Source organism: Cyprinodon tularosa, unplaced genomic scaffold (genome assembly GCF_016077235.1).
Source record: "Cyprinodon tularosa strain WSP-4 unplaced genomic scaffold, ASM1607723v1 ctg123, whole genome shotgun sequence".
In the NCBI taxonomy this organism is placed as follows: Eukaryota; Metazoa; Chordata; class Actinopteri; order Cyprinodontiformes; family Cyprinodontidae; genus Cyprinodon; species Cyprinodon tularosa.
In genome coordinates this window covers 888,179-915,413 of record NW_024038037.1, presented here as the reverse complement: position 1 = coordinate 915,413, position 27,235 = coordinate 888,179, and the positions used below count along the sequence as shown (strand labels likewise).

At 43.9% G+C, this 27,235-nt stretch overlaps 1 protein-coding gene across 1 annotated transcript in view; it reads left to right on the top strand.

Annotated features, from left to right (window-relative positions):
* Window positions 1–27,235, top strand: part of LOC119777371 (titin-like) — a 214,274-nt gene that overhangs the window by 156,728 nt on the left and 30,311 nt on the right. Inside the window, exons 192-210 of the mRNA XM_038276228.1 lie at window positions 2–304; window positions 408–683; window positions 793–1,092; window positions 1,174–1,476; window positions 3,052–3,351; window positions 3,434–3,721; window positions 3,821–4,123; window positions 4,364–4,666; window positions 4,754–5,059; window positions 5,194–5,481; window positions 6,349–6,639; window positions 6,874–7,161; window positions 7,277–7,864; window positions 8,143–8,247; window positions 8,338–8,535; window positions 8,627–8,923; window positions 9,023–9,610; window positions 9,707–10,009; window positions 10,137–27,230. Of these exons, the coding sequence (XP_038132156.1) occupies window positions 2–304; window positions 408–683; window positions 793–1,092; window positions 1,174–1,476; window positions 3,052–3,351; window positions 3,434–3,721; window positions 3,821–4,123; window positions 4,364–4,666; window positions 4,754–5,059; window positions 5,194–5,481; window positions 6,349–6,639; window positions 6,874–7,161; window positions 7,277–7,864; window positions 8,143–8,247; window positions 8,338–8,535; window positions 8,627–8,923; window positions 9,023–9,610; window positions 9,707–10,009; window positions 10,137–27,230 (22,722 nt within the window). The remainder of the gene's footprint in view (window position 1; window positions 305–407; window positions 684–792; window positions 1,093–1,173; window positions 1,477–3,051; window positions 3,352–3,433; window positions 3,722–3,820; window positions 4,124–4,363; window positions 4,667–4,753; window positions 5,060–5,193; window positions 5,482–6,348; window positions 6,640–6,873; window positions 7,162–7,276; window positions 7,865–8,142; window positions 8,248–8,337; window positions 8,536–8,626; window positions 8,924–9,022; window positions 9,611–9,706; window positions 10,010–10,136; window positions 27,231–27,235) is intronic.

The following is a 27,235-nucleotide window of genomic DNA, read 5'->3' as shown; positions in this document are numbered from 1 at the left end:
GGTGAGCCAGACCCTCCTAAGAAGATGGACGTGTTGGACATCACAAAGAACAGCGCCACCCTGGGCTGGCTGAAGCCTCTCAGAGACGGAGGAGCTAAGATCAACGGCTATGTGGTTGAGTACCAGGAAGAGGGTTCACCCGAGGACAAATGGACACCTTATTCTGTGGTGAAAGATCTCAGCATTGTGGTTGTCGGCCTGAAGGAAGGGACGAAATACAGGTTCCGAGTGGCAGCAAGGAACTCTGTGGGAGTCAGCTTGGCTCGTGAGGCAGAGGGAATGTTTGAGGTCAAGGAACAACTCAGTAAGTAGATCAGCCTGTCTGTGAGATGACAGACTTAAACAGATTGAACTAAACTTAGACAGACTAAACTAAACTTGACTGTAAATGTTTTCTTTTATTTCAGTGGCTCCAAAGATCATTCTACCTGACACAGTGACGGTGAGGGCCGGATCCAAAATGTTGATCGAGGGCATTGTGGCTGGAAAGCCCGCTCCTTTCTGCAAGTGGAAACAGAGCAATGAGGACGTGCTGACCTCTGACCGCCTGTCCGTCATAAAGACACAGACAACCTGCACTCTCATCATAAAGAACGTGAACAGAAAGGACAGCGGCTATTACAGCCTGTCGGCTGAGAACAGTACCGGCAAGGTCAACCAGATCCTCAGAGTCATTGTTCAGGGTCAGTCAAAGAACTTCACTGCTTTGGACACAGAAGTAGTGACATATTTAAAACTTCTTCACTGTATTGTCATTATTTCATGAATAATAATCACTTCTCCTTTTCTCAGACATCCCTGGACCTCCAGGAGGTCCTTTGGAAATCTCTGAGTTGGATATCGATTCTTGCACGCTGCTGTGGAACACTCCGGAAGAAGATGGCGGCAGCCACATCACCAACTACATTGTGGAGAAGTGTGACATCAGTCAGGGTGACTGGATCACTGTCTCAACTTCCTGCACCAAGACCAGCTACCGAATGACCAAACTGACGACTGGAAAAGAGTACTGGTTTAGGGTCCGTGCTGAGAACAAATCAGGCATTTCTGAGCCTCTCTACTCTGACAAGATGATTGCCAGATATCCATTCGGTGAGGTTCTTGTGTTATAAGAACGTTTTGTGCTTTATAGCTTTACAGATGTTAATGGGCTTTTTTGTTTTCTTCTTTTAGATCCTCCCAGTGAACCCAGAAACCTGCAAATCAACAAGATCAACAAGGACTTTGTTATTCTCTCTTGGGAGCGTCCCAGCAGTGATGGCGGAAGCCCAATCACTGGTTACTGCATAGAGAAGAAGGAGAGGAACAGCCTGCTGTGGGTAAAGGCTAACGAGTCTGCGGTTAAAGCCACCCAGTACACCTGCACAGGCCTCATGGAGGGCCTGGAGTACACCTTCAGGGTGTCAGCTTATAACATGGCTGGTCAAGGCAAACCCTGCAAACAGACAGACTTCATCACAGCCAGAACAGCTGTTGGTGAGGAAACGATTTTACTTCTTTTGTTTTAGGTTGTTTTTTTTTAACTACCAGCTATTTGCTCTGTTAATAAGACTTAATGTGGACAAACGGCAATGTTTACATTAGGGATGCTAATTACTAATTAGTGAATTCAACTAAAGTTGATTGATCCATTGACTAATGATAAATGAGCGATAATTTTAAAAAACCTTGTATCAAAAAGATCTTTCCATAACACGGAGAGCTAAATATTTTTTTTTACCATATTCTGGGTTTGAAGAAAGTACAATTGTAATAATAAATAACACAAAAAAATAAAAACAAAAATTAAAACATAAAAAAATAAAAACAAAAATTTCTGACATATTATTAGAGTTATTAATACATATAATACCATCCATCAATCCATTTTCCATCACGCTTATTCCAAGCGGTGTTGCAAGGGGTGCTAGTGTCCATCTCCAGCTGTCTAAGGGTGACAGGTGGGGTCCACCCTGGACAGGTCTCCAGTCCATCGCAGGGCAACACAGAGACAAACAGGACAAACAACCATTCACACACACACTCACACCTGAGGAGAATTTAGAGAAGACAGTTAACCTAACAGTTTGGACTATGGGAGGAAGCCGGAGTACCCGTAGAGAACCCATGCATGCTCAGGGAGAACATGCAAACTTCATGCAGAAAGACCCCGGGTTGTGTATAAAAGTAGTAAAAAATAAAAAGCAATGATAAAAAAAACACAGTAAGTGTCATAAAAAAAATTAAGATGTAGTGTAGCATTTTCTAGTGATTTAAGGATTGAAATAAGGACTTTTAGTACTAAATTACATTATTTATGGTGACCTGGATGTATATCTGTGGAAATGAGCTTGTGCTTCAGGTACAGATCAGGTAGTGACAGCAGGCCTCTGCTCTGCTCTGTGGCACAGCTTCTCTTGCAAATAACAGTGAGGCTTGAGTTTTAAAGAAACCACAGCGCCCTTTAATGAGGGCTGTAACATTACATCGTTGAAAGAAATTCCCTATAGGTGGACCTTATCAATTAATCAAATCGAACATATTTCAGTCCAATAAACAGATAATCTACAATCAGATGCAAGTTAATTATTTGTTTAAATCCCAAGTTTACATGTGTTGTACCTGAACCCTGTTAGCCCTTCTCATTAGCCCCGACTGTATGTTTCTTTGCAGCAGGGCATCTAAATTATTCACTTGGATGAATGCTTTAGTGCGTTCCTTTGCATTTTCTTATATATTCTTAATCATTTTTAAATGTAAACTTACAGAGGTTCAATTTATGCTTCACAATCACATATTTGGCTGCTTGATGCCAAAACATGGTTTTTGTTTAATATAGTCTTTTCAAACATCAAAAAAACACAAACCTACTGTAGTTTAAAGCCTAACCCTAACCCAGTTTTTTGTATACTAACATGTCAAAAAAGTAAAAAACTTTTTTTTTTACTTTACTCATATTATCCTTATAAAAAAAACATGTTTCAGCTTTGGAATTAATCAGCCAAAAGCCATGTTTCAGAGGATTAAACTAGAAAGTATTCCTGTCCTGAAACCCTTTTACTTGTCTTCCAGATCCACCTGGTAAACCAGAGGCAATGGACGTGTCTAAAAGCTCAGTGTCGCTGATTTGGAGCCGTCCTAAACATGATGGTGGCAGCAAACTGATTGGCTACTATGTTGAATACACCAAACTACCAGAGGAGAAGTGGACCCGATGCAATGCCAACTGCATGAATATTCAGACAGAGAGCTATGTGGTTCAAGGCTTGGAGGAGGGTCAGAGGTACCAGTTTAGAATTATCGCCAAGACTGCCGTGAACATCAGCCTCCCCTCTGAGCTGTCGGATCCCATCCCTGTCATTGATGAGAATGGTATGGTCCTGCTAAACATGGAAAACTGTATTAAATCGGATAAAAACAGGCGATAATAACTCTTCATTTATGTCCTGTACAGTTCCTCCTCGTCTTGAACTGGGTGCCAACATGAAAAACCTTATTGTGGTAAAAGCAGGGGAGAATGTCTTCATGGATGCTGAGATTCACGGGAAACCCCTACCTAAGGTGAGCTGGAAGAAGGACGGCGCACCTCTGGCGATAGCAGAGGGAATGAAGGCGTCTCAGAAGAAACACGTCCATATGCTGGAGCTCTTCTCGGTCACCAGAAAGGAGTCTGGGGACTATACCATCGTTGCTGAAAATCTGAGTGGTAGCAAGCATGCCACTATAAAGCTTAAGGTGTTGGGTAAGTTGAACATCATAAATAATTTCATCTAAAAGGCCCAATAATCCTTAAATGCATCTAGATTTTTAATCCAACCTCTATACTGCACGCTCTCTGCAGACAAACCCGGCCCTCCAGCCTCAATAAAAATAGCCAAGGTGTTTGCTGATCATGTGAAGCTTCGATGGGAGCCTCCAATTGCAGACGGAGGATCTGAAATCACCAACTACATCATTGAGAAGCGCGAGACGAGCAGGGCTAACTGGGCGCTAGTAACCGCTAACCTCCATGGCCACCTCACTGACTGCTCAGTGGAGAAGCTCATTGAGGGTCATGAGTATCAGTTTAGAGTGAGCGCCGAGAACCAGTATGGTGTGGGAGATGCCATCATGACGGATGCTGTCATGGTGAAGAACCCATATGGTAAGAAAGATGCGTTAATAGGTGGAAGAATTTGAGTAGTTAGAATAATAGGACCACTTAAAAGAAAGCATGATGGTTACTCAGAAGTCTCATTCACGCTAAAGCTTAGCTTAATTTTTCATCATCAATAAACTGTCTTTGTCCTACAAAGATGATATAACTGTTAAATATTGGTTTAATTTTAGAAATATCCCATGTTTTAAATAGTGGTGTGATTGCCATGACCTTATCTCTCTCTAGATGTTCCTGGGCCATGTGAGCCACCGGTTATTACAAACATCACCAAGGACGCAATGACTGTCAGTTGGAAAGCCCCCGCCAACGACGGCAAAGCTCCCATCCTGGGTTACTTATTGGAGAAACGTGAGGCCACAGAGCTGACCTGGGCTAAAGTCAACCGTCGGCCGGTTATTGACAGAACAATCAGGGCAACTCAACTGACTGAGGGCTCAGAGTACGAGTTCAGAGTGATCGCTTTGAACAAGGCCGGTCTAGGCAAACCCAGCGATGCTTCGAACGCTGCTCTAGCTGTCGACCCTGTCTGTGAGTACATGACATACAAAAAAAACAAGGTGAAATTGCCCCTGATGTTGTTAGAGTAACACTTTTTTCCCTATGATTTCTTTTAAGATCCACCTGGCCCACCTGCATTCCCCAAGGTGGTGGATTCTACCAAGAGCTCAGTCAGCCTCAGCTGGACCAAACCGGCTTACGATGGCGGCTGTGAAATCACAGGATATCTGGTGGAGTGCAAGCGAGCCGATGCAGAGCAGTGGACCAAGTGCAATGTCCCAAAGAAACTCCAGGCCACCAAGTTTGTGGTGACTAGACTAATGGAAAACACAGAGTACCAGTTCAGAGTCACTGCTGTCAACAAGATTGGCTACAGTGAGCCCAGCGAGGTTCCTGGGAACCACATGGCAAAGGACATCCTGAGTATGTTTATCATCAGTTTATAAAATCCACTTTTCTGCAATAATAGCTCTGCAATTAATTATTTTCTCAGGATTTAAATTCAGACGAAAGGACTGCATCACTTACATCTATTGCACATCTCTGTTATTCTTCAGTTGCCCCTGAAGCTGAGCTGGATGCTGACCTGAGAAAGGCTTTAGTTCTGCGAGCCGGCATCACCATGAGGCTCTATGTCCCGCTGAGAGGACGCCCAGCCCCCAAGGTGACATGGTCAAAGGTGGACGCCAACCTTAAGGAGAGGCAAGGCCTCTTGATCAAGACGTCTGAATGGGACACTTTCCTGATGATTGAGGACATCAACAGATATGATGCAGGCAAATATGTGCTGTCTCTGGAGAACAGCAGTGGATCCAAGAGCTACACTATCATTGTAAAGGTCCTCGGTAAGGATATATCTGAGAACTTGTTTTGGCTTGGTATTCTACCACTGAAGGAGAACAGAGGAATTACGTCAAAGGGAATCAATGTTAACCTAATTGTTTTCTGAGCAGTTGATGAAACACAGTACTTCCCCACTACTTGCATTAGCTGTTGTATCTGACATCATCAAGTCAGAAGTTCATAACTGCAACCTACACATATTAAACTTGTTGGTCCAGCTTATGTCACAAATAGACAAAATTCTGGAAGTTTGGAGGTTAAGTCGCCACCTCAGATTCATTTTCTGTTCCTAAACCCTTCCTGCAGCTTTTCCCTAGTGGTAGGACTCATTCCCCTGCTGAAAAAGACAATGCTCGTAGAAAATACTTTCTTAACTTAATGCTGCCTCAATCTACAATATATTCTTACCCTGCCCATCAGAAACAGCAATAAAAAATCTAAAAAAAAAACAGCAATAAACTATTCCTCAGTTTTAAGCCACTTGACTTTTGAATTGGACCACATGGGGCTAACCTTTGTTCCCATTGGGCATCCATTGATCTTGGCAGCGGATGACTTTGATCCCATTTCATTGCTTTTTGTTCCTTTAATCACTTTTGAGCAGAATGGGGACTGTCACTTACGGGGAACACCAACAAAACCCCCACTTGGAAAAAGTTCTTAGTAAAATGTCAAGCCCTAAGAATTTGGCCAAATAATCATTAGTTCCTGTTTCCTACACATAACCTTTCCTAATTCACTTCACCATTTAGAGTTCCTACTGACTACCTTATGCCTGATTAATGTTCATGGTGTAAATGAAGATGGGCATTTGGCTCCTAACTTATTATTTAATACAATAAAATATCTTTCTGTTTCTGCATATCCAGATTCCCCTGGACCACCTGTCAACCTGGTTGTTAAGGAGACCTCCAGGACCCATGCCTGGATAAACTGGGAACCACCAATGATCGATGGTGGAAGTCCAGTGAAGAGCTACATTGTAGAGAAACGTCTGGCTGAGAGGAAGGCATGGACCTGTGTCTCAGCAGAGTGTCACAAGACCTCCTTTAGGATCACAAACCTGGAGCCAGGTCAAGCCTACTGCTTTAGAGTTCTGGCTGAAAACTCCTATGGCATTGGAGAAGGCTGTGAGACTGAGGGCAGTGTGCGGGCCTCAGGTAATAATGTTTTATACTTCTGAGAAATGTATGCAATGAGTCATTCGTTCAGAGATTTATTAATTCAATATTTTTGAATAGTTTGTCTAAACCAGAGTAAATTTTCACACTTGGAAGTTCTCTGTGAAACATTTCAGTTACGCACTGGAATAAATAACCATCTTTCCTCATCAGAAAGTGTCTAGTTATATAAAACGCATCAGGTAATGATCAGTACCACCTTCACCTTTGCAGAGCAACCCGGTCCAGTTACAGATTTCAAAGCCCAAAAGACCACCAAAAACTCAATCACACTGGGCTGGAAGAAGCCCATAAGTGATGGAGGGAGCTACATCACCTCTTACATCCTGGAGCAGAGCGAAGGTGAGGAGAAGTGGAAGGAGATCATGAAGGGCAAGAACACCACTCACACCATCAGCGAGCTGGCAGAGGGCAAAGAGTACTTATTCAGGGTCAAGGCCCTCAACGAGACTGGGGAGGGACCACCAACTGAGCTAACTGCTGTAGCAAAGGACCAGTTTGGTAAGGAAATCATGTAATTACTGTTTATGACACATTTGGTCTTACTTGATCGTCTAAGCTGAAAAAAAAAATTTTTTAACAGAAAAGTGACAATAACTAAATTATAACATTTCAGTGCTGCCTGACTGCAACCTGAGCAGTCTTCAGGATGGTTGCTGTGTGGTCAAGGAGGGCGCCACCATGCGCATTAACATTCCTGTCATTGGTGTGCCCTACCCCACTGCCACCTGGAAGAAGGGTGATGTGGGAGTTGGTGACACTGGACGTCTATGCATTGAGGCCTCCCAGGGCCTCACCACCCTACTAATCAGAGACTGCCAGAGAGGAGATGCTGATACCTACACCATCAATGTCAGAAACAGTGCCGGCTCAAAGGACTGCAAGTTCCAGCTAAAAGTAGTTGGGAAGCCGGGTATATGCACTGGGCCCATCAAGTTTGATGAAATAACAGCTGATGGCATCACCCTGGAGTGGGCACCGCCCAAAGACGATGGCGGCGCAGAGGTGTCCAATTACATCCTTGAGAAGAGGAGGACAACAGACAACAAATGGGCTACGGTTGCATCAGCCATTCAGAAGACAACCATGAGGGTGATCAGACTCCATGATGGAATAGAATATATCTTCAGAGTGTGTGCCGAGAATAAGTACGGGATTGGAGAATATCTGAGGTCTGACCCTGTCATCGCCCAGCATCCTTTCAGTGAGTACAACTCTGCTCTTATAGTCAAACTTACTCTGAAGTCCCCTTTCTCTACCATCAAACTTATTGTTAAGTTTATACTTAACAGCAAGTTTGTTGGTAGATCAGATTTTCTCAGGGCAGAGACAATCTAGTTCAGCTGGGAACCCTTTTTATTCTGATTCTACTTGGATCACATTTTAATGTTCCAAAGTGTTCCTGTAGACGTATTTTTTGTAGGATATTTGGGTATAGAGATTTAAATCAAATTAACTGATTCTCACTCCTTTTTTCGAAAGATGTGCCCGAGGCACCAGCTCCTCCTGAGATTTTGAGCATTCGACATGAGTCGGCCATTCTGACTTGGTCTGATCCTAAAGACAATGGTGGCTCCCCCATTACTGGTAGGATACTGAAATTAATCTCTGTCAGCAAGTAATCAAGTGTCAACTGTTGCCATTTATTTTATTATTTGGAGTCTTTTTCTTTTCAAGGATATTACCTTGAGTTTAAGGAGAGGAACAGCCTGATGTGGAAACGAGCCTGTAAAACTCCTTTGAGAGTCAAGGAGTGTAGAGTTACAGGTCTAATAGAAGGACTAGAGTACGAGTTCAGAGTGATGGCCATGAATATGGCTGGCCTGGGAAAGGCAAGCAAAGTCACAGAGGCTGTCGTCGCACTTGATCCTATTGGTCAGTTTCAAGCCTTTTTTTGTCACATATAAATTAGACTGAATTACAACTGGCTTTGTATGATTACATTTCTTTTCTCTGATTTTATCAGATCCACCTGGCAACCCGGACGTGATCAATGTAACCAGGAACTCAGTCACTCTAATGTGGACTGCTCCTAAATACGATGGTGGCTACAAGCTGACTGGCTACATGGTGGAGAAACTAGAGGCTGGTGGAAAGGCATGGATGAAGGCCAATCATGTGAACATCCTGAGTTGTGCTTTCACTGTCCCGGACCTGACAGAAGGAGCTCAGTATCAGTTTAGAATCAGGGCCAAGAATGCTGCTGGTGCTATCAGTGTTCCCTCCGAGCCTACTGAATCCCTGACCTGCAGGGATGAGTTTGGTATGTAGTGTGAAAGTTCAAAATAATTAAACTATGTGCACTCAAAATCAAAAGGTTTAAATGTCCATATATGTTTCAAATTCTTCTTGTTCTTAACAGAGCCCCCATCTATCACCCTTGACCAAGAGATGAAAGATGTTGTATCTGTCAAGGCAGGGGACACAATTGTTATATCAGCTGCTAAGATTTTGGGCAAACCTCCACCAACTTCTTTCTGGTCCAAGGGAGGTCGTGAGTTCAAGAACTCGGACATTGTCACTGTGACTACCACTCCAACTTCCTCGACTCTTGCTATTAAATATGCAAGCCGGAAGAACACAGGAGACTACACAATCACTGCAGCCAACCCATTCGGTATAAAAGAAGAACACATTAAAGTGAAGGTTCTTGATGTTCCTGGACCACCAGGCCCCATTGAAGTCAGTAACATTTCAGCTGAAAAGTGTACCCTGACCTGGCTTCCACCTGAGGAGGATGGAGGTGCTTCTATCAAGTCCTACATCCTTGAGAAGAGAGAAACTAGCCGCCTACAGTGGACCAAAGTAGCTGAAAATATCATGGACTGCAGATTTGTAGCCAGCAAACTGATAAAGGGCAACGAGTATATCTTTAAAGTGACTGCTGTAAACCTGTATGGTACAGGAGACTCTAGCTTGTCTGGTCCTGTGAAAATGGTTGACAGCTTTGGTAAGTTTGCTTGTTTCCACATTCAGTCAAAATATTTACACTCAAATCTTGGAAATATATTTTTTCTTTATGACTATACATTTTTGTTATCTTCAGGTCCACCAGGTCCACCATCAGCCCCAGAGGTTGATAACGTTAGTCGAAATGCTGTTACTATTTCATGGAAGAGACCTGTACAGGACGGAGGAAGTGACATTAGAGGATATTGTGTAGAAAGGAAAGAAAAGAAAGGAATGAGATGGGTTAGAGCCTGTAAGAGGACGGTTCCTGACCTTCGCTTCAAGGTACAAGGCCTGAGTGAGGGAGTAGAGTATGAGTTTAGAGTCACTGCTGAGAATAAAGCTGGATTTGGGCAGCCGAGTGAGCCATCACGCCCAGTAATGACCAAGGACATTGTATGTAAGTAAAGAAGGCTTTTCATGTATTCAAAGAATTAGCTTAAAGCATATGTGAAATCTTTTACTAATGTGTAATTTTGTAAATGATACTGATTTACTGTGGTGTTGTTATGGGATTTTTTTTTTAGATCCACCCGGTCCTCCATCAAACCCTAGGATTACAGACACTACAAAAACGACAGCATACTTCGCATGGGGTCGCCCTCATTATGATGGTGGTCTTGAAGTTGATGGGTACATCGTTGAATATAAAAAAGAGGGTCATGATGATTGGGAGACAGAGACACAGTACCCAGTTAAAACTACTGAATATATTATTGGTAAACTTCAAAAAGGAGGAAAATACCACTTCAGAGTTTGTGCTGTAAACTCTGAGGGAGTAGGTGAACCTGCAGAGGTTGAAAAAGTAACTGAACTGGTTGATCAGGAAACCGTACCAGACTTTGAGCTGGATGCTGAACTTAGGAAAACTCTTGTCGTTAGATGCCGTGCTTCCATCCGTCTATTTGTTCCCATCAAGGGCCGCCCTGTTCCTGAAGTCACTTGGAGCAAAGAAAACACCAACCTGAAAGCACGTGCACACATTGATACCACAGAGTCCTACACACTACTTGTTATTCCTGACTGCACTAGATACGATGCTGGGAAATATCATCTTTCTTTAGAGAACGTCGCTGGCAAGAAGACAGGCTTTATCAACGTGAGAGTTCTTGACACTCCTGGACCCCCAGTCAACCTAAAACCAAGAGAGATCACTAAAAACAGCATAACTCTCCAATGGGAAATTCCCATTATTGATGGAGGGTCCAAGATTCATAACTACATCATTGAAAAGAGAGATGCCACGAAAAAGGCTTACACAGTCCTTAGCACCACATGGCAAAAGTGTTCCTTTAAATTTGAAGACCTTGTTGAGGGTGCTTATTACTACTTCCGTGTCTCTGCTGAAAATGACCTTGGTGTAGGTGAGCCCGCTGAAACAGCTGAGCCTATAAGGGTGTCACAGGCCCCCTCTCCACCGGATAACTTGTATGTTACTGATATGACCGCTGACAGTGCTAGCCTTGCATGGACCAAGCCTCTTCATGATGGCGGCAGCTTGATTACTGGATATGTAATTGAGGCTCAAAAGAAAGACACTGATCAATGGGTCCACATAACCACCATCAAAGCTCTTGATTATACTGTGACCGATCTTGTTGAGGGTGCTGAATACACCTTCCGCGTAATGGCTGTCAATGCATCAGGCAGGAGTGATCCTCGCGAGAGCCGACCAGCTCTGATTAAAGAGCAAACATCTGCTCCATCTTTTGACCTGAGAGGAGTCTACCAGAAAACTGTAATTGCCAAAGCAGGGGATCGTGTTAAGGTGGAGATTCCCGTGTTGGGAAAACCCAGGCCAGTTGTCTCATGGAAGAAGGGAGACATAGTGCTCAAAGAAACCCAAAGAATCAACATTGAAACCACAGCAACATCAACCATCCTTAACATCAGTGAGATCAAAAGAACTGATCAAGGCCAGTATTCAATGACTGGGAAGAATATGCTTGGAACATTGACAGAAACTATCACAGTCCTGGTCCACGATATTCCAGGTCCACCCACTGGTCCTGTCAAGCTGGATGAGGTCTCATGTGATTATGTCATCATGTCCTGGGAACCCCCTGAGAATGATGGCGGTGTTCCTATCAATAATTACATTGTTGAAATGCGGGAGACTACAGGCACCTCATGGGTGGAGTTGGCAGCTACTGTTATTCGCACCACATTCAAAGCAGCACGACTTAATACTGGAACCCAGTATCAGTTCCGCATCAAGGCTCAGAACAGATATGGCATTGGACCATGTCTTCTCTCTGAACCAGTGTTGGCTGCTTATCCATTTGATGTGCCCAGCCAGCCCGGTATTCCTGTGGTCACATCATTCAACAAGGATTCAATGACTGTTAGTTGGAACGAGCCATCCTCTGATGGGGGCAGTCCTATTCTTGGCTATCACATTGATAGAAAAGAGAAAAACAGCATTCTGTGGCAGAGGATCAACAAAGCTCTTGTTGTTGGAAACATATTTAAATCAACAGGCCTTGTTGATGGCATTGCATATGAATATCGTGTTATTGCTGAAAACATGGCTGGTCTGAGCAAACCTAGCAAGGCCTGTGAACCTATGTATGCTTTGGACCCAGTTGATCCACCAGGCAGACCTGTGGCATTAAATATTACTAGACATGAGGTGACATTATCTTGGACCAAACCAGAAGGTGATGGAGGATTTTCCATCACAGGATACACAGTGGAGAGGAAAGAGTTGCCTAATGGCCGCTGGCTCAAAGCAAATTTCAACAACATTCTGGAAACCATGTTTACAGTCAGTGGTTTGACTGAAGATGCAACATATGAATTCCGTGTGTTTGCTCGAAACTCAGCTGGTGCTATCAGTGCTCCTTCTCAACCATCAGAAGCCATTACATGCAGAGATGACATTGAAGAGCCCAGGCTTGATGTTGATGCATCATACAGCAGTAATGTTGTTGTAATGGCAGGAGAGCCATTTAGACTTGAAGCCAATGTCACTGGCAGACCAATTCCTTCTTTAGTATGGACAAAGGAAGGAAAAGAGCTGGAGGACACAGCCAAAATAGAGATAAAGACATCTGACTTCCACACAACTCTAATCAACAAAGATTCCCTAAGAAGAGATGGTGGTGCTTTTACCCTGACTGCAAGCAATCCTGGTGGTTTTGCTAAGTTCACTTTCAATGTGAAAGTACTAGACAGACCTGGACCTCCAGATTCCCTTACAGTTACAGATATTGCTGCAGAGAAATGTGTGCTTAACTGGCTGCATCCAACACATGATGGCGGTGCTAAGATTGAGTATTTTATCATACAGAGGCGTGAGACCAGCAGGTTGGCTTGGACTAATGTCGCAACAGATCTTCAAGCAAACAGGTTTAAGGTCACAAAGCTTCTTAAAGGTAATGAGTACATTTTCAGAGTCATGGCTGTCAACAAGTATGGTGTAGGTGAACCCCTTGAAACAGAACCTGTTAATTGTGTCAACCCATACGGCCCCAGTGACCCACCAACACAGCCTGAGGTCACAACTATTACCAAAGACTCCATGGTTGTCTGCTGGGAGCGTCCTGAACATGACGGAGGCAGTCGAATTAATACCTATGTAATTGAAAGAAGGGATAAGACAGGCCTACGCTGGGTCAAATGTAACAAGAGGACTGTAACTGACTTACGATTCAAAGTCTCCGGTCTCACACCAGGTCATGAATATGAATTTAGAGTTTTTGCTGAAAATAATGCTGGCCTCAGCCAGCCTAGCCCTTCCAGTCCATTCTACAAAGCTGTTGATACCATCTTCCAGCCTGGGCCTCCCGGAAACCCACGAGTACTAGACACCTCAAAGTCTTCCATTACAGTCACCTGGAATAAACCTGTGTATGATGGTGGTTCTGAAATTACTGGTTATATCGTGGAGACCTGCCTGCCTGAGGAGGATGAATGGACAATCCACACTCCCAAGAAGGGATGGACAGCCACATCCTTTACTATCACTAATCTGAAAGAAAACCAGGACTATAAAATTAATATCTGTGCTACAAATAGTGAAGGAGTAGGAGAGCCTGCTGCTGTTCCTGGGGTCCCTAAGGCAGAAGACAGATTAATTCCTCCTGAAATTGAACTTGGAGCAGAGCTACGTAAAGTAGTTTCCATAAGAGCATGTAGCACACTCAGACTTTTTGTCCCTATTAAGGGAAGACCAGCCCCTGAAGTTAAATGGTCAAGAGAGCATGGTGAATCCCTAGATAAGGCAAATATTGAAATCACCCCATCATTCACAACCCTTCAGATAGAAAACGTTGACAGGTTTGATGGGGGTAAATACTTGGTGACAGTGGAGAACGCCTCTGGAAGTAAAACAGCATTTGTCAATGTAAGAGTACTAGACACTCCTGGACCACCTCAAAATCTCATTGTTAAGGAAGTTACAAGAGACTCCGTTTCCCTCGTCTGGGATGCACCAATCATTGATGGAGGCTCTAGAATCCGCAGCTACATTGTGGAAAAGCGGGAGTCTCATAGGAAAGCCTACTCGACTGTATGTGCCAGCTGTCATAAGTCTAGTTGGAAAGTGGGAGACCTGGAAGAAGGAAAATTGTATTTCTTCAGAATACTGGCTGAAAATGAGTTTGGTATTGGTCTACCAGTTGAAACTCTAGAACCAATTAAGGCATCAGAAAAGCCTTTACCACCAGGCAAAGTATCTCTCCGTGAAGTTACTGGAACCAGTATCACACTGACTTGGGAAAAACCAGATCATGATGGTGGTAGCAGAATAACAGGCTATAATGTTGAGATGCAAACTAAAGGAAGTGAGAAATGGACCCAAGTGATGGTAGTAAAAACCAATGAGGCTCAGGTGACTGGACTTACACATGGAGAGGAGTACATGTTCAGAATATCAGCTTTCAACGAAAAGGGCGTTAGTGATCCCCGACCTCTCAATGTGCCCGTGGTGGCTAAAGATCTAGTTATCCCACCAGCCTTTAAACTGCTTTTTAGCACTTTTAGTGCGCTCGCAGGAGATGACCTGAAGATAGATGTACCTTATGTAGCCTGTCCTAAGGCTACAATAACTTGGCTTAAGGATGGTGTGATTCTCAAAGAAACAACACGAGTTAATACTGAAGCCACAGACAAAAACCTTCTTCTCATCATTAAAGATGCTTGTAGAGATGATGTTGGTATGTATACCATAAAACTAAACAACACCGCTGGGGAGGCTGCAACAGATATAAGTGTTGTCGTCTTAGATAAGCCCGGTCCTCCAATTGGTCCGATCAAGCTGGATGAGGTCACATCAGACAGTGTAGTCTTGTCTTGGAATCCACCACAATATGATGGGGGTTGCTCAATAAATAATTATATTGTAGAGAAGAGAGACACATCAACAACAAACTGGCAAATTGTGTCTGCTACAGTAGCTAGAACAACTATCAAGGCAGCTCGTCTGAAGACTGGTTCAGAGTATCAGTTTAGAATTGCTGCAGAAAATAGATATGGAAAGTCATCATTCCTCCTTTCTGAAAGCATTGTTGCACAGTATCCGTTTGAAATACCCAGTGCACCGCATTCTGTTGTTGTCCAGTCAGCCACCAAGGAGACCATGACTGTTGTCTGGGAGAAACCCAGCAAAGACGGTGGAAGCAAAATACTGGGATACCACTTGGAACTTAAAGAGCGAAACAGCATTCTCTGGGTGAAACAGAACAAGCAGCTAATCCCAGACACAAGATTTAAAGTGGTTGGTCTTGAAGAAGGCATTGAATATGAGTTTAGAGTATATGCTGAGAATATTGTTGGCCTTAGCAAACCTAGTAAGGTGAGCGAGATGCAAGTGGCCAGGGATCCTTGTGACAGACCTGGAAAACCAGAGGCTGTCATTGTAACTAGAAACCAAGTGACACTGAGATGGACCAAACCTGAATTTGATGGAGGCATCAAAATCACTGGTTATGTTGTTGAGAAAAAGGAGGCAAATGGTCGTTGGATGAAGGCCAGTTTTGCAAACGTAATTGAGACTGAATTTGTTGTCACAGGACTTACTGAGGATCAGACTTATGAGTTCCGCGTTATTGCTAAAAATGCAGCCGGTGTCTTTAGCCAGCCATCAGATTCTACTGGATCCATCACTGCCAAGGATGAGATTGAACCACCCAAAATTGACTTGGAAGCAAAGTACTCCCAGGTTGTGGTTGTAAATGCTGGAGAGACATTTACACTTGAAGCTGCTATTTATGGTAAACCTGTACCAAATGTACATTGGCTGAAAGAGGGCAGTGAGATTGCAGAAGCAGCTCGTTTAGAAATCCGCAATACAAATTTTTCAGCTTGTTTAATTGTTAAGGAAGCTATTCGTGTTGATAGCGGTCAGTACACATTGCTTGTGAAGAATGTTGGTGGAGAAAAAACTATTACCATTATGGTCAAGGTCTTGGATAGGCCAGGTCCTCCTGAGGGCCCTATTTCTATCTATGGTGTCACCAATGAGAAATGCTCAATTTCTTGGAAACCTCCCTTGCATGATGGGGGTAGTGATGTCTCCCATTACATTGTTGAGAGAAGGGAAACCAGCAGACTGGTATGGACTGTAGTTGAACAAAAAGTTCAGACTCTAAATCTAAAAATCACCAAACTTCTTCCTGGTAATGAATACGTCTTCAGAGTTATTCCTGTCAATAAGTACGGTGTTGGTGAGCCTTTGGAATCTGAGGCAATGATTGCAAAAAATCCATTTGTCACACCAAGCCCACCAACTGAGGTAGATGTTTCTTCAATTACTAAGGACTCAATGGTTGTTACCTGGGAGAGGCCAAGTAATGATGGTGGCAGTTCCATTCAGGGGTATGTAATTGAGAAACGTGATAAGGATGGTGTTAGATGGACTAGATGCAACAAGCGAAATGTGACCGAATTACGGTTTAGAGTAACAGGACTCATAGAAAACCATAGCTATGAATTCAGAGTAGCTGCTGAGAATGCTGCTGGAGTTGGCACACCTAGCTCACCAACAATCTACTATAAAGCACTGGATCCTGTCTTTAAACCAGGGCCACCCAACAACCCTAAGGTAGTAGATACCTCTAGGTCAACTGTGTCTCTTACATGGGGCAAGCCCATATATGACGGTGGAAGCGAGATTAAGGCTTATATTGTTGAAGCATACAATGTAGCAGCTGATGAGTGGTTTATTTGTACTCCTCCCTCTGGAATAACAGAGACAAAATTTACAGTGAAAAAGCTTCTGGAGAAACATGAATATCAGTTCCGGGTTTGTGCAATCAACAAAATTGGTGTTGGAGAACATGCTGACGTGCCGGGTAAAATCCTACTTGAAGAGAAACTTGAGGCTCCTGATCTTGAATTAGATGCTGAAATGAGAAAAATGATCAACATCAGATCAGCTTGCACTCTGAGATTGTTTGTTCCTGTGAGAGGACGGCCTGCTCCTGAGTTGAAATGGGGCAAGGTTGATGGGGAGATTAAAGAGACAGCCCAAATTGACAACACGGGAAGCTATGCCTCTCTGACCATTGAAAATGTTGACCGATTTGATAGTGGCAAGTACACACTGACTGCAGAAAATGCTAGTGGAGTCAAGTCAGTGTTCATCAGTGTCAGAGTCTTGGACTCTCCTAGTCCACCAACTAACTTAACTGTTAAAGAGATTACTAGGAACTCTGTCACACTCTCATGGGAGCCTCCACTTCTGGATGGTGGCTCAAAGATTAAGCATTACATTGTTGAGAAGCGTGAAAGCACAAGGAAAGTTTACACTACTATCACAACGTGTAACAAGATGTCATGGAAAGTTGAGCCTCTTCCAGAGGGTGGAATCTTCTTCTTTAGAGTCTTAGCTGAGAATGAATATGGTGTTGGTCTCCAAGCTAAAACTATGGATCCAATCAAAATATCTGAGAAGCCTCAACCACCTGGTAAGGTTAGTGTTCTTGATGTGACTCGCAGCACAGTTACTCTAAAGTGGGAGAAATCTGAATATGACGGTGGTAGTAGAATCAGCCATTATGACATTGAAATGGCTCCCAAAGATAGTGAGGACTGGACTGTGTGTGCCAGTGTGAAAGGCCTGGAGACAGTAGTAAGCAACCTTATGAAGGGAGAGGAATATCAGTTCAGAGTTGTTGCTGTAAATGAAAAAGGTAAAAGTGACCCACGACAACTGGCTCATACAGTTGTAGCAAAGGACCTTATCATAGAGCCCTCTGTAAGACCTAAATCAAGTTCCTACAGCGTTCAGGTGGGGAATGATCTCAAGATAGAGGTTCCATTTGCTGGTCATCCAAAACCAACTATCACTTGGACCAAGGATGGAGTAGCACTTAAGCAGACTACCAGAGTAAATGTAAGTGACTCAGCACATCATACTACTCTAACCATTAAGGATGCCACCAGAGATGATGGTGGTATGTACAGTATCAATATTACCAATGCCTTGGGTTCCAAGGATGCCACGATTGAGGTTATCACCCTTGACAAACCTGGACCACCAACAGGTCCGGTCAAGATTGAGGATATCAGTGCCGAGAGTGTCACTCTTAATTGGGAACCCCCTACCTACACAGGTGGCTGTCCAGTGTCCAACTATATTGTGGAAAAAAGAGATACAACTACAACTAATTGGGTTGTTGTTTCTGCCACTGTGGCTAGAACAACTTTAAAGGTAGCAAATCTAAAGACAGGTGCTGAATACCAGTTTAGAATTTTTGCTGAAAACAGATATGGAAAGAGTTATGCAATTGATTCCGAGCCTGTTTTAGCACAGTATCCCTTCCAGGAGCCTGGGCCACCAGGAACACCATATGTTTCTTCATACACTAGAGATTATATGGTGGTTGAGTGGCATAAACCACCATCTGATGGAGGCAGTGCTATTTTGGGCTATCATTTGGAGAGGAAAGAGAAGAATAGTATCTTGTGGACAAAGATCAACAAAATGCTCATTCAAGATTGTAAATTCAAGTCTACCCCTCTTGAGGAAGGCATCGAGTATGAGTACAGAGTATATGCTGAGAATATAGTTGGCATTGGCAAGTGCAGCAAAGTTTCTGAGGTTTATGTAGCTCGTGATCCATGTGATCCTCCTGGCCGTCCTCAAGCTGTTATTGTAACCCGACATTCAGTGAAGCTCAGATGGACACCCCCACAGTATGATGGTGGAAGCCTTGTAACTGGCTATGCAGTAGAGAAGCGAGACCTTCCAGAGGGAAAATGGATGAAGGCAAGCTTTGCAAACATTATTGAAAATGAATTCATAGTTACTGGCCTGACAGAGGGCAGTAAATATGACTTTAGAGTGATTGCAAGGAATGCCGCTGGTGCTGTTAGCAAGCCCTCTGAGACGACAGGATCCATAACAGCTAAGGATGAAGTTGAGCCACCAAAGTGTGAGACTGATTCTAAGTACAATCAAACTATTGTCATCAATGCTGGAGAGACTTTCACTCTGGAGGCTAGTGTGGAAGGAAAACCCATTCCAACAGCTCAGTGGTTCAAGGGAAGTGTTGAAGTTGAAAACTCTGCAAGAGCTGAAATAAAGAACTCCGATTTTAACGCATTACTTGTAGTAAAGGATGCTATTAGAGTGGATGGTGGACAGTACACGTTGGTTCTAACAAATGTTGCTGGAACTCAGACAGTTCCGTTCACTGTGAAGGTACTGGATAGACCAGGCCCATCAGAGGGTCCCCTCACAGTCAGTAATGTTACTGAGGAGAAATGCTCACTATCATGGCTGCCACCCAGGCATGACGGAGGAGCCAGCATTTCTCACTATGTCATTCAAAAGCGAGAAACTAGTCGCTTGGCATGGACTGTGGTCTCTAGTGATTGTGGAGCTACAATGTTCAAGGTAACAAAACTACTGAAAGGCAATGAGTACATCTTTAGAGTCATGGCTGTCAACAAGTACGGGGTAGGTGAGCCTCTGGAATCAGAGCCAGTTGTCATGAGAAATCCATTTGTTCCTCCTGGTGCACCTTGTGAACTAGAGATCACTAACATTACAAGGGATTCAATGACTGTCTGTTGGAACCGTCCAGAGTCTACAGGAGGAAGTGAAATTGTTGGTTATATTATTGAAAAGAGAGACAGAGCTGGAGTAAGGTGGACCAAGTGCAACAAACGCAGAGTGACAGACTTGCGTTTTAGAGTAACAGGACTCACTGAGGACCATGAATATGAGTTCAAGGTATCTGCTGAGAATGCAGCTGGAGTGGGCCAGTCAAGTCCACCTACACCCTACCTTAAAGCCTGTGACCCTACTTTCGAACCAGGCATTCCCACCAATGCCCATGTTGTTGACACAACAAAAGACTCCATCAGCTTAGCTTGGCACAGACCTATATATGATGGTGGTTGTGAAATCCAAGGATATGCCGTTGAAATTACCAAGGCAGAGGAGGAGGAGTGGACTATATGCACACCACCTACAGGAGTACATGCTACTAAATTTACCATCAAAAGTTTGATAGAGCACCAAGAATACAAAGTGCGTGTCTGTGCGATAAATAAAATTGGTGTTGGTGAGCCCACAGAAATTCAAGGAGTCGTTATCCCTGTGGATAAAATCGATCCTCCAGAAATGAGTTTAGATTCAGAGCTCAGGAAGGGAATAGTTGTTCGCGCTGGAGGCTCAATGAGAATCTGCATTCCTTTTAAGGGTCGTCCCTCTCCTGAAATAAGTTGGGCCAAAGAGGATGGGGAACTGCCAAGTAAAGTACAGATTGAGACCGGTGACGATTACACACAGCTCTCCATTGACATTTGCGATAAATATGATGCTGGAAAATACATCCTTAATGTAGAAAACAGTGCTGGAAGCAAATCAGCTTTTGTTTCTGTCAAAGTTTTGGACACACCAGGGGCTCCATTAAATCTAATTGTAAAAGACATAAAGAGGGAGAGTGTCACTTTGACCTGGGAACCCCCAATTATTGATGGTGGTGCAAGAATAAAGAATTACTTGGTTGAAAAGCGTGAGTCAACCAGAAAAGTGTACTCAAATGTGGACAATAAATGTACAAAGACAAGTTATCGTATCACAGGCCTAACTGAAGGAACAATTTATTACTTTAGAGTCTTAGCAGAGAATGAATTTGGTGTTGGACAGGCAATTGAAACAACAGAACCTGTTAAAGCATCTGAGCCACCTTTATCAGTGGGAAAAGTTAATTTGACTGAAGTCACAAAAACCTCAGCCTCACTCTCCTGGGAAAAGCCAGTCCATGATGGAGGCAGCAGGATCATTGGATACTACATTGAGATGATGCCTGTAGGCTCAGAAGAATGGGTTGTGGCTGCCACAACCAAAACTTGTGAGGGAACGGTCACAGGCCTCAGTGCAGGACATGAGTACCTTTTTAGAGTATCAGCATTCAATGACAAGGGCAAGAGTGACCCCCGGCCTCTGGCTGCACCAGTAACTGCTAAGGATGTTACCGCTGAGCCCAGATTCAAAATGAGATTCAATACTTACAGTTTGCAACAAGGCGAGGATCTGAAAATTGAGATCTCAGTGCTTGGACGCCCCATTCCAAAGGTTGAATGGAAGAAGGAAGGGCAAACTCTAAAGGAGACAACCAGAATAAATGTGTCAAACACACCATCATCTACTAAGTTGGTCATCAAAGATGCTAATAGAGAGGATGCTGGGAAATATGCTGTTACAGCCACCAGTAGCATTGGAACAGCTACAGAGGAGATTACTGTTATAATTCTTGACAAACCAGGACCTCCTACAGGCCCAATAAAGATAGAGGAAGTCAGCTCTAATTTTGTAATGCTGTCTTGGGAACCCCCAGTCTATACTGGAGGCTGTCAGATCAACAACTACATTGTAGAGAAGAGAGACACCACTACTACAGCGTGGCAGATTGTGTCTGCTACAATTGCCAGGACAACTATCAAAGTCACAAATTTAAAGACTGGAACTGAATATCAATTTAGAGTCTCTGCCGAGAATAGATATGGAAAGAGTTCAGCTATTGTCTCTCCCGCTGTAGTTGCCAAATATCCATTCAGTGAGCCTGCTGCCCCTGGAAAACCAGATATTACACATGCAACTAAGGATAGTATGGTCGTTGAATGGAAACCACCCACCAGTGATGGGGGTAGCCCAATTTTAGGGTATCACCTGGAGAGAAAAGAGAAGAACAGCCTTTTATGGGCTAAACTTAACAAGCTTCTAATACCAGATACACGATTTAAAACTACAGAATTGGAAGAAGGTATAGAGTATGAATTTAGAGTTTATGCTGAAAACATTGCTGGTCTCAGCCCAGCTAGCAAGGTCTCAGACAGCACAGTAGCCAGGGACCCATGTGACCCACCAGGCACGCCTGAGGCAATTGAAATCACCAGAAATCGTGTCACACTTCAGTGGACCAGACCCCAGTATGATGGAGGCAGTGCAATCACTGGGTATTTAATTGAGAGAAGGAAGCACCCAGATATGCGCTGGATGAAGGCAAGCTTCACCAACATTATTGACACCCAGTACACTCTGACTGGTCTTACAGAAGACTGTGTTTATGAATTTAGAGTCATTGCAAGGAATGCTGCCGGAATTTCTAGTTCCCCATCTGAAAGCACAGGGGAAATAACAGCCAAAGATGAAATAGAGGCTCCAGATGCCACAATGGATTCCAAATTCAAAGATCTGACTGTTGTCCATGCCAGTGAGACATTTATCATTGATGCCGACTACACTGGTAAGCCTCTACCTGAGGTCACATGGTTAAAGGAAGGGAAGGAAATTGATAAGACCACTCCCAGAATGGAAATCAAGACCACACTTACCCGCACTATCCTGACAGTTAAAGACTGCATAAGAGTTGATGGGGGGCACTTTGTTCTTAAGCTTGTTAATGTAGGTGGCGTCAAAATGATCCCAGTCAACGTAAAGGTTTTGGACAGACCTGGCCCTCCAGATGGACCATTGGAGGTCAAAGGAGTGACAGCTGAAAAATGTTATCTGCACTGGAACCATCCCTTACATGATGGTGGAGCTAGCATTTCTCACTATATTATTGAAAAGAGAGAGACAAGTCGTTTGTCATGGACCATGGTTGAGCCAAAGATTCAGGCGATCAGCTACAAAATAACAAAACTGCTACCTGGAAATGAATACATCTTCAGAGTTACTGCTGTGAATAAATATGGAGTTGGCGAACCTTTAGAATCTGAGCCTGTGGTTGCTCGTAATCCATTCACCACTCCCAGTGCGCCCTCTACTCCTGAACCCAGTGCTATTACAAGGGATTCCATTGTGCTTACTTGGGAGCGGCCAGAGAACAATGGGGGAGCTGAGATTGAAGGATATGTACTTGAAAAACGTGATAAGGATGGGATCAGATGGACCAAGTGTAACAAGAAGAGACTGACTGACTTAAGATTTAGGTGCACTGGTCTTACAGAGGGTCATTCCTATGAATTCAGGGTCTCAGCTGAAAATGCTGCTGGTGTTGGAAAGCCTAGTGCACCAACAGAATATATCAAAGCATGCGATGCCATTTATCCACCAGGACCTCCAAATAACCCCAAGGTCACTGACCATTCTAGCACTACAGTCTCCCTTTCGTGGTCTAGACCCATCTATGATGGTGGAGCACAGGTTACAGGTTATGTAGTTGAAATGAAGGAGGCATTAGACGATGAATGGATTGTTTGCACACCTCCTACTGGTGTGCAAGACACTCACTACACTGTAAAGAAATTGAAGGAAAATGGAGAATATAATTTCCGCCTATGCGCAATAAACTGTGAGGGAGTAGGCGATCATGTGGACCTGCCAGGGTCTGTGATTGCTGCTGAGAAGCTACAGGCCCCTGAAATTGAATTAGATGCTGATCTGAGAAAGATGGTCAATGTCCGTGCCAGCGCAACCCTGCGCCTCTTTGTGACTATCAGAGGAAAGCCTGAGCCTGAAGTCAAATGGTCAAAGGCTGATGGCACTCTAAATGAGCGTGCCCAAATTGAAGTCACAAGTTCTTATACAATGCTTGTGATTGAGAATGTTGACAGGTTTGACACTGGCAAATATGTGCTAACGCTTGAGAACCTTAGTGGCTCTAAGTCAGCCTTTATCAATGTTAGAGTCCTGGACTCTCCCAGCGCCCCAACAAACCTACAGGTTAAGGATGTAAAGAGACATTCTGTCTCTCTTTCCTGGGAGCCTCCTCTTATTGATGGTGGTGCTAAGATATCTCACTATATTGTGGAGAAGAGAGAGCAGAAGCGAATGGCTTTCACCAGTGTTAGCACCAACTGTGTTCGGAACTCTTACATTATTTCTGACCTGCAGGAGGGAGGTAGATACTTCTTCCGTGTGTTGGCTGTTAATGAACTGGGAGTTGGGCTGCCAGCTACCACAGATCAAGTCAAGGTTTCAGAAGCACCTTTACCCCCTGGAAAAATTGCTGTGTTTGATGTAACTCGCCATACTGTCACACTTTCATGGGAGAAACCTGATAATGATGGAGGCAGCAAAATCACAAGCTATATTGTTGAAATGCAGCCCAAAGGAGATGAAAAATGGACAGTGTGCAGTGAAGCCAAAGCACTAGAAGCTACAATTGATGGACTCTCTACTGGAGAGGAATATTCCTTCAGAGTAATTGCTGTGAATGACAAGGGTAGGAGTGATCCCAAGCCTTTGGCTGCCCCTGTGGTGGTTAAAGACATAACAATGGAGCCAACCATCAATTTGCTTTTCCATACATACAGTGTGAAAGCAGGAGATGATTTAAAGATTGATGTTCCTTTGAAAGGCAGACCTCAGCCTGAGGTGTCCTGGAAGAAAGATGGCCATGTGCTCAAGCAGACTACTAGGGTAAATGTTCTCAATTCAAAGACCTCATCCAAGATCATCATCAAAGATTCCACCAAAGAGGATACTGGAAAATATGAGATCACTCTGACTAATTCAATCGGTACAAAAACAGCTGAAATTTCAGTAATAATTTTGGATAAGCCTGGCCCCCCCAGTAACATTAGGGTAGATGAAGTGAGTGCTGACTTCATCTCTCTGTCCTGGGATGCTCCAACCTATGATGGTGGCTGCCAGATTAATAACTATGTTGTGGAGAAGAGAGACACTACCTCAACAACATGGCAAATTGTTTCAGCTACAGTAGCCAGGACATCAATTAAAGTTTCCCGTCTCAATCAGGGCACAGAGTACCAGTTCCGCATTGCAGCTGAGAACCGTTATGGCAAGAGTCACGCAATTGATTCTGCTCCTGTTGTTGCACAATATCCATTTGAGCCTCCTGGTCCTCCAACCAATCTTCATGTGGCCCATGCCACCAAGACTGGCATGCTTGTGGTATGGGGCAGACCAGCCAGTGATGGTGGAAGCCCTGTCATTGGTTATCATATTGAATGCAAAGACCAAAGCAGCATTTTGTGGGCCAAAGTCAATAGAGGTCTGCTGACTGAAAACCAATTTAAGATGACTGGCACTGAGGAAGGTCTGTTTTATCAGTATAGAGTATATGCTGAGAATATTGCTGGTATTGGTCCATGTACTAAACCTAGTGAACCAGTTGCAGCCAGGGACCCATGTGAATCACCACATAACCTTAAAGTCACAAATATTACCAGGAACTCGGTTTCTCTGTTCTGGGATCCACCTGAATATGACGGTGGAGTGAAAATTGTTGGATACATTGTAGAGCGCAAAGAGCTTCCCAATGGTCGCTGGCTTAAGTGTAACTTCGCCAATCTACAGGAGACTTACTTTGATGTCACAGGTCTTACAGAAGATTCACAGTATGATTTCCATGTTATTGCAAAGAATTCCGCAGATATGCTGAGTTCGCCTTCAGAATGCACTGGTCCTGTCACCATCAAAGATGATGTAGAGGCCCCAGCCATTGACTTGGCGGATAAATTCAGGCAGTTAGTTGTCATTAAGGCTGGAGAAATAATCAGAATTGATGCTGAAATTACAGGACGTCCAATCCCAGTGGTCTCATGGTCCAAGGATGGAAAAGACATTGAGGCCAAGGCCAGGTGTGAAGTAAGCTCCACCAACTTCACAACCACTCTGATTGTCAGGGATGCTATCAGGAGGGACTCTGGACAGTATGTTTTGACTTTGCACAATGTAGCTGGAACCAGATCTGTAGCTGTCAACTGTAAGGTTCTGGATAGGCCTGGACCAGCTTCTGGACCTTTGGCAGTTTCAAATGTTACAGCAGAGAAATGCACCATAACATGGGGTCCACCTCAGGAGAATGGTGGAGCTGAAATAATGCACTATATTGTGGAGAAACGTGAGACAAGTCGCCTTGCTTGGACCCTTGTTTATGGTGACATGAAGGCAACTACCTGCAAGGTTACCAAGCTGCTCAAAGGAAATGAGTACATTCTCAGGGTCAGAGGAGTTAACAAATATGGAGATGGTGAGGCCCTAGAGAGTGAGCCAGTTAGAGCTATAGATCCGTTTACTGTACCTGCAGCCCCCACTAATGTCCAGGTCACCTCAGTTACTAGTGAGGCCATGACAATCTGTTGGGAAAGACCAGTTTCTGATGGTGGCAGCAGTATCTCTGGCTATGTAATTGAAAAGCGTGAGAAGACTGGCCTCCGCTGGTGCGGTGTCAACAAGAAACCTGTCTACGACCTCAGAGTCAAAGCCTCCAACCTTCGTGAAGGAAGTGAATATGAGTACAGGGTGTTTGCAGAAAATGCCGCAGGACTTAGTGCTCCAAGCACCCCATGCCCGCTCACCAAGGCTGAAGACCCACAATTTCTGCCCTCACCTCCAGCTAAGCCCAAGATCATCGACTCAACAAAGACAACAATTACATTGGCATGGAATAAGCCGCTATTTGATGGTGGAGCACCTGTGACTGGTTACAGAGTGGAATACAGAAAGTCATTAGATGATGAATGGTTCATTGGAGTTCAGAACACCAAAAATACAGAGTTTACAGTTGTAGGGCTGACTCCTGGGGCTGAATATGTATTTGTTGTTAGATCCATCAACAAAATTGGAGCAAGTGAGCCTAGTCCGGAGTCAGATAAACAGACTGCTAAAGAAAAAGAAGAAGAGCCAGTCTTTGAAATAAGTAATGAGATGAGGAAGACTCTTGTTGTGAAAGATGGAAGCTCATTTACCATGACAGTACCCTTCAGAGGCAAGCCCATTCCTGCTGTTACCTGGACAAAGCCTGATGTTGACCTTAGAGTACGTGCTGTTATCGACACCACAGACACCTTCACCTCAATTACTTTGGAGAAGGCAACACGTGATGACTCTGGAAAATACACTGTTACCTTGTCTAGCATTGCTGGAACCTCCTCACTTACACTCAACGTTAGAGTGCTTGACTCACCTGGACCTCCTGCATTTGTGGGAGTCAAAGAAGTGACTAAAACATCTGCTGTTGTGACTTGGGACACCCCAGAGAATGAAGGAGGAGGTCCAGTTAAGAACTATCTTGTTGATTTCCGAGAGGCAAGCAAGAAAGGCTGGACTAGGTTGACTGACACATGCCACAGGCTGACATACAAGGTGTCAAACCTAAAGGAGGGAGAAGTTTACTACTTTAGAGTGACAGGGGAGAATGACTATGGTGTTGGTGTTTCTGCTGAGACCAAAGAGGGAACCAAGATTACAGGTATT